Here is a 10,753-nt window from a genome sequence, read left to right as displayed (position 1 = left end):
AATAGGTAGGCAGTCATAATAGTCACATCAACATGTACCAAACATGTCGTGCTAAAGAGATCAAATTGATTTCTAGAAAGCGAGCACGCACAGCTACCACGGTTGTACACGTGCACTGTTCTACTAGTGTTTGCCTACTAATACATGCCACCAGTGTCCAATATTCGGCGCAGCAAGGAAGACGAGCACTTCATCGACGAAGAGCGTCGTCAGTAGGTTCCGCAACCGGGGCTGTGGAAGTCGGCAGGGCCTCACCAAAGTCCGGGTCGATTTCGGACTGAGGCGGGTCGTCGGATCCGCAATCCTCACCAATTGGCATATCCTTGTAAAAGGCGTCGGAGTAGACGGCATCCAGGAAGCCCTGGAAATTATTATCGCTGAAGGGAACCTTGGTGTGCTTGTACTGCATTCCATTGAACTGCTCCTTGACGAGGCTGGGGAGGTTCTGCCAGCCCACCAGAGGGGGTCTCAGGGCGCTCACCGGCCCTGAGCTGGAGGGGAAAATGGGTTGGCCAGCGTCGTACGCCACGATATGGTGCGTCCCAAGGCCGTACTCATCATCGGTGAAGAGAGTGTTGGGTCTGATGGTGTCGAAGTTGCCGGGGCTGGTAGAGTAGCTCACGCCGCGACGGGAGAAAACTCTGGCATCATCCGGACATGTGTCGAAAGCAAGCCAAACGACAACAGTCAACCAGTGATGGCGATGCTGCTCTTCTTTCCCTTGGACCTTGGGCAAGTAGTAGCTGTATAGGACTGCCCATCTATCATGTGATTTTCCGACTCGTGAGTATGTCTGGCCGGACTGCTTGAAGTCACGGCAATCGCCGCCAGCGTCACCGGTAGGCTTCAAGCCTCTCCTGGTATTTAATTGAGATTAGCGATTGCCGCTTTAGCTAGCAGTCTTTTGGTGTTGGCAGCAAGTTGCTGCCTCAAATGCCTACGCCGCACAATCATGTAAGCCGTCGACCATCAGGAACACATCGAGACATGGAACATATTCCTTCTGGGGGCCAAATTGCTACCAACCTCTGCAGACAACAAATTTTAGATAGATTTTCGTGTTCCTTGCCAATTCCCTGTCTTGTCCCGTATGTGTACGGATACTGAAAGCAATGGGTTCTGATTACCACCCTACGGATCCCAAGTTTCAGGCTCTTCAACCTTCCAAGTCTGCTTCGCGAAAAAATCATCAATGACATCCTGGAAATCCTCGAAATTCTCATACCGAAGAGCACGTAGAGCTTCTGCCTCCTGCCTTTCTCTCTTTATTTCCTTCCATTCGTAATATTCATAATTGGAAACGGATTTATCCCGCTCATACTCAGCGAGACCCGCCCGTACAGGAGGTAGTAAATGGTCCACGGCCCTCCACCATATGTCTTGGGAATCCCATCATGGGCCCTGCGACGGTTTCCCTTGCAAGGTCGTATTTTTCCATCAGACTGTCAAGTTGACTAGCCGACACAGCGTCCTCCTCTGGTATTCGCGATATCTCGTCATCTGATATGGGTGAAGCGCTGCCAAACCGGCCATTTCTATAGCAAGTACATGTATGAAACTGTTGGAATAGGCCTACATTAGGCAGCAGGAGGTTGCTGCCGCGGTCCGTTCCAGCCACGGTGGTCCGTGTGGCTCAGCCACACGAGGGTGGTATACCCCAGACTTCCTGCCGCCGCTGGCACCTGGTTAGACTTCCACTGAAGAACAACAAGAACAAGCAATATCACCACTACAGTCGGTGATCGTTGCTACCCACGATACTCGAGTATTTTCCTTCTCCACCTGTGAATCCAACAGAAACATTCCCAGGCGGTTAAATAGTTCTCTTTTGCAACCCTCTCTGCAAATCATCTCTTCGCTGGTTGAATCCATTTTCCAAGTGTTCAACCAGCACTCGAGTTGATCGGTAACATGATACCCGTTGAGCCTCCAGCTTTCCGAGACCAAGTAACTCGGAAGACATCCGGCAGTCGAACAAAAACAGTCGCAGCCATCAGCAGCTGTGTGGAGCTTCTCAACGGTAGATATAGTTTTCAAATGCTCCTCGATTCTGGGTTTGGCGGTAGAAGGGGGCAGGGAAAAAGCAGGTGCTATGTAGAACATGATATTAGGCCGTTCTTCGGGGTTCATGTTGATGATCTTGGCTCCACGGGTGATGAACCATGTCGCTATATCCGCAAGAACTGGCCAGTTGCAATTGTGTCTACCAGTAAGTTTTTCCATGGGTCGGAAAAGCGGTGTGTGCCCTGATCTGTCCGGCACATCGACATCGACAAACCCCGCCGCGTACAAAATGTCGAGAACATCGGTCCACATCTTCTTAAAATGTCCAACATCAGTCAAGCTAAGAAGATGATATGGCGAGCCTTGACAACAGTCTAAGGCGGGCGGGATGACTGCCTGCCTCTCCAATTTGGTGTATACCTGATCTGCGCTGCGGCAAAGGAGACTCTGATGCCCTGGCCCAGTGGACTCTACTTCATCTTCATCGAGAACTGAGGCAGCTAGTTGAAAGGAATATGCCTTCGATGTTTCAATGATAATGTTGCAATTTTCAGCAAGTCCTTGGATGCCTGGTCAAGTGCATGCGTCCTCAGAATCGTTGCAAAGATCCAGGAGCTATTGGGCTCGTTGAATGCGCGAGGAAACGGATGTGTATGTTGGGCAAATACCGCCTCTTCGGTTTCAAGGAGAAGTCGAAATGACTCAGTATCTTCCGCCATTATTTCCCAATGGATAGCGAGTGCGGCGGGATAGCCACGGTGTATAAGATACTTGATACCTTCTGGCCATCCTGAAGCTAGCTCCAAAAGACTGAAGTCGCCAATATGGTTTGCACACTGTATTGACGCCACTTTCGAGGAGGTTTCCAGGTTAGACAGACGTACAACGTCTTCGAATGAGCGTTGAATAACGGCGATGGCTAAATCATCATATCCAAACGCTATAATGTTGTCAGATGGCGGGCTTATAAAAGGCTTCTTGATCTACTAACCTTCAGCAAGTTCTGGCTGGCGAACTAGAATTTGAATCCTCGCACAGCGACTGCGAGACTCTTTCATATTGCCGTTTACAATTGTCATCTCCTGTATGATTTTTCTTGCAACCAAAGTCTTATACAAGGGAAACTCCGTTCCAAAGAAGTGAGGGTCTGGCGCTGTAAAGCCGCGTTTCCACAAATAAGCCATTGCTGTGCAATTAGCAATATCTGACCGTCTTCGAGCATTTATTCTATTGTATTCAAATTAACACGCAATCATGATTCAGATAGATATTACATGGCAACTTGACGTACTGCAGGTCTTTCTGACATGGGTCAAGCTGGTAGTGCATTGCAGAATCTTCTGTGCTCCAAGCTGTTGCTTGAACGTCCACGCCTGCACACATAATTGCGTCTAGCAACTGTTCTAGTTCATACCTAAAGCGTTTCCGCGAATTTCCGAGCATTAGGAGCAGACGTATGAACTCCTAAGATGTCCCAGGTTATTGCACATTCGGCGGTGCGGTAGAGGTCATAAACTTACGAATAGCAACGTTGAGCCACTCTCATCTGTTTCCAGCCCGTGGAAACTGCCTAGGGCAACGCTTTCGTTTATGAGGCCAGTGACGTCGTCAAGGTATTGATTTAGTGAAGGGTTCCAGTCCCAAATGAAATAGTCCTTTACATCATGCATATGCATGGAAGAATGGTCGCCGATTGTGACCCATCTTACACGTCTCCTGTATGGAATGTTACGCAAATCTTCCCGACACCAATACTCCTTGCGTGTGAGCTTTTTGGCACAAACACTTGGCAAGAGATCGAACGCTCGGAAAATTTCAGATTCGGACCGTCGAATAGTATTCCGAAACCTCAGCGGCGGCGTTAGATGCCAAATGCCAGGTCCTGTCGTCACACCATGGCCAATTCCATCGTTTTGCGGATGAAAGGATACAAGCTGTCGCAAACAGCATAGCTCCAGCTCACAGATCCTGACTGGCGATACAGACATCCCGGACTATGATCGGACTTTTGCATCATTTGTAGCTTCAAGGGTCTCATCGACCTATCCTTGATGGTTATGCTCGTTCGACAACGACAGCGTTTAACCTCGTTCAAGCCTCGTCTGGAACTTCCAAAGGCGTTCTGCAAGTCTTTGGGATTCCGCAGTAGGGCGACTTGCGTGTCGAATGCTAGCTCTTCCTGCCTGTGTGTTGTAATCTCCGATTGAAGTACCGAGGATTGTTGATTGAAGGAATCAGGGCGTGTCAGAATGTTCAGTATCCCAGCAAGGAACGCCTTTCTTTCCTCGGTCATGTGCTGGTCTTGGCTGCGAATTACCTCTCGCATCAAATCATGGCTAACCTTGACGTCTTCTTTGACGCTTGAAAATCCGTGATCAATCATTTCGGCCATCCTACCACTCTGCTCCACAACGTCGCGTAAGCTCTCATCGGCTCTGTCGAATCCAGTGGCCAAGTCCACATGAAGGGTTCGAAATGATGTACGAAGCGAGTTATAATGACGGGAAGATTCGCCACGTTGAGCCTCGACTATCGTTGATGTCTTCATCAACGTTGTGCTGTTATTTGTGAGTTTCATTATCAGATCTCTAGTGCTGGAAAATAGGAGATGGTAAGGAGATGACTGACTTTATCTTTGCTCCAATGTCCATGTTAGCAATGTGGAGCTCCCGAAGAAAGTCATCGTTGACAGTCTTCACTCTGTCAAATTTCTCCGAGACATCAGCTTTCCGGACAACCATGACGACTTCCCGCCATAGCTTCTTTATGCGATTTCCCGCCTTATCATAGTCCCGAATAAGCGGTCGAAGGACATTGTGTGCCTCGTTCAAGGCATCGACAAGCTCTTCCGCAGACCGTGACAAGCTTGGCTCGTACAAAGGCGGACTCTGGCCCGAAGAGCCAGAGGTGTCTGCTTGCAGCTTCTGGCAAATATTGAGGATCGTTTCGGTAGACCTCTCGATATCTTGGACCTGTGTGGCAATCTTCTTTGGTATCTCGCGGAGTTGCTTGACGAGTTTCACCGCGCGAAATGAGGCCTTTCGCAGCAGTCTCGGCCAGTTGCATCGATGCGGTGAGCCCGCCGAGGACTGCGAGACCCTCGGCCATTGTTGATGCTGGCAGCTCCTGTGGATGATGAGGAGTTACGAAGCACCGCGATATCGCGGTAAGGCGAACATGCGAAGGGGGAAGCTGTGGGAAAGACTAGGCTCGGCAGAGAAGAAGAAGGAGGGAAGAAAGGGGTGATGGGCAGCTCAGACGCGTGCGCAGTCGTCCAGGCAAAGTTGAGGGGGCAGCTGCGGCTCAGGGTGGTCTGCGTCGGAGAACCATTGGCAGATTCACACGTCTGACATGCAAGTCTGGGGGCACGCAGCCTGCCTCAGCCTGCCTGACGTGGCATGCTTCCATTCTGCCTCGTAGGCGTTGTAGAAGAAACCTCCTTCAGCTTTGGGCCTTGGTAAGCACTCGACTTTCTGGTGTGGCAAGAACGCCGTTGGTAAGGAAGGTCGTGAATGGAATTAATCGTCTATAGCCATCCTTCCCCTCATCATGGTATCAACAACCCTACACATACATGAAACAACAACGCTCTACACAAGCGCCGTAGCCAGGACTCACGCGGCGTGGCTCACTTCTTCACTTCCGTGCTCCCAATCGCCGTCGTCCCGCTCGCTGTGTCAGGAGCATCCAGCAACTCAGGCCCAGGCTCCGCCTGCCTGTTCAAGCTCCCCTCCACAGCCTCCTTCTCAACCTTCTTCACATCAACATCCTCAGCATCAAGCTGCTCCTCCCCAAACGGACCACTGGTCTTCACGCCCTCCATCGAATCCGTATCATTACCATCCTTGCCACCGTTCAGAACGCCCGCATCATCCTTGACGCTGCTCGCTCGGCTCACGTCCGCACTCTCGGGGCTTTCGTTCCTCAGTCCGAGATGCTTCTCCGCGACAGGGTCCTCTTTGTTGTGACCCTTCCAGTCGGCAGCCTGCATCTGCGGAACAGGGGACCCGGAAGATGGCTCGTTGATGATCTCCCCGTCCGTTGGAGAAATGACCTCGTCGCCGCCATCTTCGGCTCGCTGTGAGTCCGCCACACGCCAAACCACGGCAATCTTATCAAACGCGCGAGATCCTTTGCGGCTAGAGCCCTTAATGCCGTCCATGGCATCCCAGCTAATCTCAAAGACACCGCTAGCGTCAGCCTTGCCGTCTTGCTCCGGGCCGTTGCCCTCGAAGAAGACGTTGAACCAAACGTGAGCGACGGCGGTCACCATCGTCAGGCCCATGGAGGATGAAGTACGGTTACGACGCTCCACAGAGATATTGACATCGCTATTGGGAATGTGGATAGGCTCCGTTGGCTTGAGGATAACGGCCATACCGCCGGGCTCACCGTCTTCGCCACCGTTTGACTTCCCTTGGGGTGGTGTTCTCGACTGTCCTGCTAGCGGAGCATCTGTATCGCTTCTCTTCTGAGCCGCGCTCGGCTCGGGTGTGTGGATCAAGGAAGTCGTCTTTGCATTGCGCAGCTTCTTTGACTCGCTACGCGAAGGCGTAGCATCATCCTGCTCAGGTCCGGAAGTCTCCTTGTCTGAGCTGCTTTTCTTTGAATTGTTCGTGTTGGTTGGTTCTGACAAAGGCGCCGCGGCGGGGGCCTTTTCCGTAGGTTTGACACTGACGCTGGCGAGATCGGATACCATAGAACCGACTCCGCCTCCGCTCGGTGTGTCGCCCTGAACGACAATCCTCTCGCTCTTCTTGAATGTGTGAAAGACCTTGATTTTCTTCCCCTCCTCTGCGAAACCTTCGACATCGAACTTGACACCACTTCGCAGACCCCAGACATGGATCTCCATGATCTCAATAGCCCGATCAACGTACTTCTTCCCTCCTCGAGTCCACCGGTCGACATATGTAATCGTTCGAAGCTGGCTGGGAATTGAGATACCCGCTCCAAACTTGGGTCGCATCCTCCTCTCCGTGAACCTCGTAAGAGCTTCTTCCGGCTTCCAGCCGCACTCGGAGATGAGGTAGCTGCACGACACCGTTCCACTCCTACCCTTGCCAGCCTTGCAGTGAACGACCACAACTCTCTTGTCGTCACCCTCGGCAGTCTTGCCAGCAGCACTGACGGCAACAATGCCCGGCTCGAGATCGCCTCCCTGAAGCCAGTTCCGCATGCTGGCCATGATCATGGGAATCAGGCGGAACGGGGGCGGGTGGTGATCAGGCCACGGGTAATGTCGCACACGGCCGTAGACCTCTTCGTCCGGGTACCCTGTGCCCTCTGCGCGGAACTCCCATATCGCCCACTGGTCCTTGTGCTTCGAGTCGAGGAAGGTTACGAGCCGATCGAGCGGGTTTCGGTAAGCTCTTTGGGGATATGTGCCAGATGGACCCGACCTACGTAAAAGAAAGTTAGCTTTTTCTTTGTTGCTTAATGTTTTGGTGTCCGAGGACTTCATACGTTGCAATGATACTGTTGGTGACATAGCAAAGGTCCAGGTCCGACTCGGCGTGCCGTGCTCGAGGTCCCGCAACGATCTGTCGAAGTAAAGAAGCCATGATGGAGACAAATCTTGTTGATGCACCCAGGAAAGCGGAGCAAGGTTTAGGACGAACGGGCGCCAAGGAAAAAGGGACTGTTGCAGTGCGTGTAGTTATAAATGGGCGATCAGGGAAGTCTAACCAAGGCGTCCTCCCTCATGACGGTCAACTGTGTCGTAGCTGCGCCTTGGTCGCGTGCGGGAAGTGAGCCTTGACGTCTGCCTCCGAACAGGGAGGGCGACGTCATTCGTAGTGGGGTGACCCGGGGAAGAGCTGCCGAGCTACGCCACTTCGGGTGTGGCTAGTGCCGTCGTCCGCTCCGGCTTCTTGGCAGCATGTGCTCAGCCCTTACCTAACTCGAGCTGTTGGCATCTAGCGACTTTAACAAACCGCAAAGACCTGAGGAATATGATGAACATAGTTGTGTAGTCATGCGAATTTGGATTTACTGCTCAAACAAAAACTAACAAACAAAGGCCGGAGCCAACGAGCAACGGGAAACCTGAAATCATCGTGCGATGCAGAGAGCAACCCGGTAACGACCAGGCCCCAAACTCGCCTACACTACAATAACCTGAATTACCGGCGAAACACCATGTCAACCTTGGCCGGCCATAAACCCTCCCGCTCATTTCTTTTCCTTTGCGACCGTATACTCTCGTTATAAACCTCTTCCTTTCATCATCCCCTGCCGAGAAACACTCTTATCGTGGTTGGCTTGCAACCTGACTCGTCGCAACGGCGGAGCCGCCAGACAAACAACCTCATCTCGAGTAAGGCTTCTGATATTGCACCCTTGAAGGCATTCGTGACTTTGAATCGTTTCGCCTGTCTCGTCAATGCTTTACGAGGTCTTCTTGGGGACGGCGGTACCGCTGAGGTAGCGGTTGGGGTCAGTGTAGGCGTAGAACTGGCGCGCACCTCCCTTGACGGTCTCCCAAGCCTGGCGGGCGGCAGGGGGAGTGCCCTGGTTACCGACAGCGGAGTCGACACGAGACTCGAGAAGAGCGAGCGAGTTCTGGACGTGGGTGCTCTGGGTAAAGCGAGCACGGAGGAATGCAGTGTAGATGGCAATCAAGATCCAAGAGCGGCGCTGGAAGGTGATGGCAGAGAGAAGAAGGCGAACCCAGAGAAGGATCTCGAGCGAGGACACGACAGACATGGAGGCATCGTAGTACTCCTTGACGAAGGCGCCAATCTTGTCGGCGATCGGGTTGTTCGCATACTGGGCCTTGCCGCTAGGGGAAGCACCAGCAGCGGGCGTGACGGGCTTGGGGGGGGTGATGGTGGGGATCACGTTGGCGCGCGTGTAAGTTGCGACGTGGAAGATCGAGTAGATGGCGTAAGGGAGCATGGCCAGGGGGTACTGGGGGGACAGAAGCCACACCAGGGACATGACTGGGGTCGCAGGGTTAGAAGCGATTCCCCCGCAATCAGAAGGCAAGGATGCAACTCACCTAGGTACTGAACGTTCTCGTCGGCAATCAGGGCCAGAGGGCTCTGGGGAGCCTTAGCTCCAGCCTTGCTGCGTGCGCGGAGAGTCTTGTAAACGACGATGCCGTAGGTCAGAGCAGCAGACAAAAAGGTGAGTCTGTAGCTGAAGCGGGCGACCCGGCTGTAGTAGTTGAAGGAGATGTAGGAGAAGCCATAACGGATAACGGCGAAAATCAGCGACAAGTGTCTGCAGCCAGTTGTCAGTCAATGTCTGGTAGAACAGATGTAAATATCCTTGATTGTAAGCCCATCGGGCATCTCCACCCGCGTATGTCGGGTCGTCGGGTTGCAGGGAGGGAGCAGGGCGTCAAACGAGGATGGTCTGTACATACCCGGCGAACCAAGCGACTGTTGACGAATTTGTTAGCAGCTGTCTGCAACGAAAAATACATACAGGCGAAAAGACGGGAATCAACGTACATTGCAGGGTTTGGGCCAGAAGCAAAAGCCTCTGGGTCAAAGGGACGTTGGCAGGCGGAGGGGGAGCCATCGTGATGTGTTCTGAGTGCAGCGGCTCTCAAGGGCGGAACAGATGTATGTGGAATATTCGATGCAGCAGTCGAAATTGGTACTTTTTAGCAATGTCGTAGGAGAGAAGAGAGCTGCGACGGTGAGCTGGTGGTTTTTGTGTCGTGTGAGGACTTTCTTGGAGATGCAGATGCTGGGTTGACTTTGGGGAAAGCTGGCCAGAATGCGCAAGAAGTTGAAGTGATGCGGCGGCGGGGACTGGAGTGGCTGGACGGAGGGGGTGGAGGGAAGATGGAGCCTGGACCAGCTGAGGAAAGCGGTGGTCGGTGCGTCAGTGCGTCACTGCTTCCTTCTTCGTGCTTCCCTTTGGTCGGTTCCCTCTTTCCTTGCCGTCGCTGGTCCCTCTTTTTTTTTTTTTTTTTTCTGTTCTTATTTTCTGTGTGGCTACGAATACTCCGCAGTATTGCGTTTCCGTAGGTGTTTCTTGAATCCTACCTATCCGAAATTCCCCAAATTCCAGTCTAGGGTCCCGGGCGTAGAAGCGGCAGATCTGCACTCCGACCATGGGCGAGGGAGTGGGATTTGCTCCAGATTTTAAATGACAGACAGGCAAAGACAGGGCTCTCTGGCTCTTGTTTCCCGTCTCATCCCAACGTCACACGAAATGTGGCGAATCAGCGCTGCCACTCACATGTAAAGAAGGCTCAATGTTTCTTTTCATTTCGAGTGTTTTGGAATTTCGCGTCTGTCTTCAACGGCGGCACAGGAGAAAGATCTGACCGCGAGAACCCAACCGTCAGGTCAGTGTGAAGATGAGACGACGGGAGGAATCCGTGCCCAAGCAGGAAATATCAGCAAGCACCAGGCCACTAAAAAGCATGTGCATGCAATGCAGAAGGGAGAGCCGTCTTGGTGGTACACGCATGTCTCTGCGCTCAATGTGCGGTCGATAATTAGAAAATGGAATGATATGGCCAGAGCTCCCTCCAATGACGAACAAATCGGGCAGGGATATTATGACACCAACAGTACGAAATTCCCCATCCCCTAGATACCTACCAATCTACGGAGTACCTACGTGTCGATTTTAGGACGCAGCTGTGCCTCGGACGGGAGACTCGAGAGTCGAGACTCTTTCATCACCACCTGGCGCTAGCTCCGGACTTTCCTGGCCTGGTGTCAAGCCACAATCTTCGGCTTGTTTCTTTTCGTCATCATCACGCCTGGTCTGTGCGGCAGCT

The 10,753-nt window shown here is 52.5% G+C and overlaps 4 protein-coding genes across 4 annotated transcripts; all 4 read right to left on the bottom strand.

Moving 5' to 3' along the window:
* Positions 1–83: 83 nt before the first annotated feature.
* On the bottom strand, positions 84–853 carry BDP81DRAFT_510018 (necrosis inducing protein-domain-containing protein; the record flags this gene model as incomplete). Its single annotated transcript, XM_060595732.1, has 1 exon — positions 84–853. A coding segment is annotated over one exon (663 nt), but the record flags the coding sequence as incomplete, so codon positions are not given.
* A 2,730-nt stretch (positions 854–3,583) lies between these two features.
* Positions 3,584–4,472, bottom strand: BDP81DRAFT_420631 (uncharacterized protein). The gene has a single exon (XM_060589862.1). It carries the CDS (start codon positions 4,394–4,396, stop codon positions 3,893–3,895), a length of 504 nt encoding a protein of 167 aa, XP_060449344.1. The 5' UTR covers positions 4,397–4,472; the 3' UTR covers positions 3,584–3,892.
* Positions 4,473–5,443: 971 nt separating this feature from the next.
* On the bottom strand, positions 5,444–7,746 carry BDP81DRAFT_404068 (dual specificity phosphatase). Its single transcript, XM_060588899.1, has 2 exons — positions 7,471–7,746; positions 5,444–7,406 (listed from the first exon to the last, which is right to left on the bottom strand). Exons 1-2 carry the CDS (start codon positions 7,566–7,568, stop codon positions 5,633–5,635), a joined length of 1,872 nt encoding a protein of 623 aa, XP_060449343.1. The 5' UTR covers positions 7,569–7,746; the 3' UTR covers positions 5,444–5,632.
* A 227-nt stretch (positions 7,747–7,973) lies between these two features.
* On the bottom strand, positions 7,974–9,873 carry BDP81DRAFT_479297 (endoplasmic reticulum protein). The gene is made up of 4 exons (XM_060594885.1): positions 9,465–9,873; positions 9,377–9,392; positions 9,008–9,231; positions 7,974–8,948 (listed from the first exon to the last, which is right to left on the bottom strand). The coding sequence occupies exons 1-4, from the start codon at positions 9,532–9,534 to the stop codon at positions 8,395–8,397; spliced, it is 864 nt and encodes a 287-aa protein (XP_060449342.1). The 5' UTR covers positions 9,535–9,873; the 3' UTR covers positions 7,974–8,394.
* Positions 9,874–10,753: the final 880 nt, after the last annotated feature.

This window comes from Colletotrichum phormii (genome assembly GCF_030913505.1).
Source record: "Colletotrichum phormii strain CBS 102054 chromosome Unknown BDP81scaffold_4, whole genome shotgun sequence".
Taxonomy (NCBI): Eukaryota; Fungi; Ascomycota; class Sordariomycetes; order Glomerellales; family Glomerellaceae; genus Colletotrichum; species Colletotrichum phormii.
Note: the sequence above shows the minus strand (reverse complement) of the source record. Positions and strands in the feature narration are given on the sequence as shown.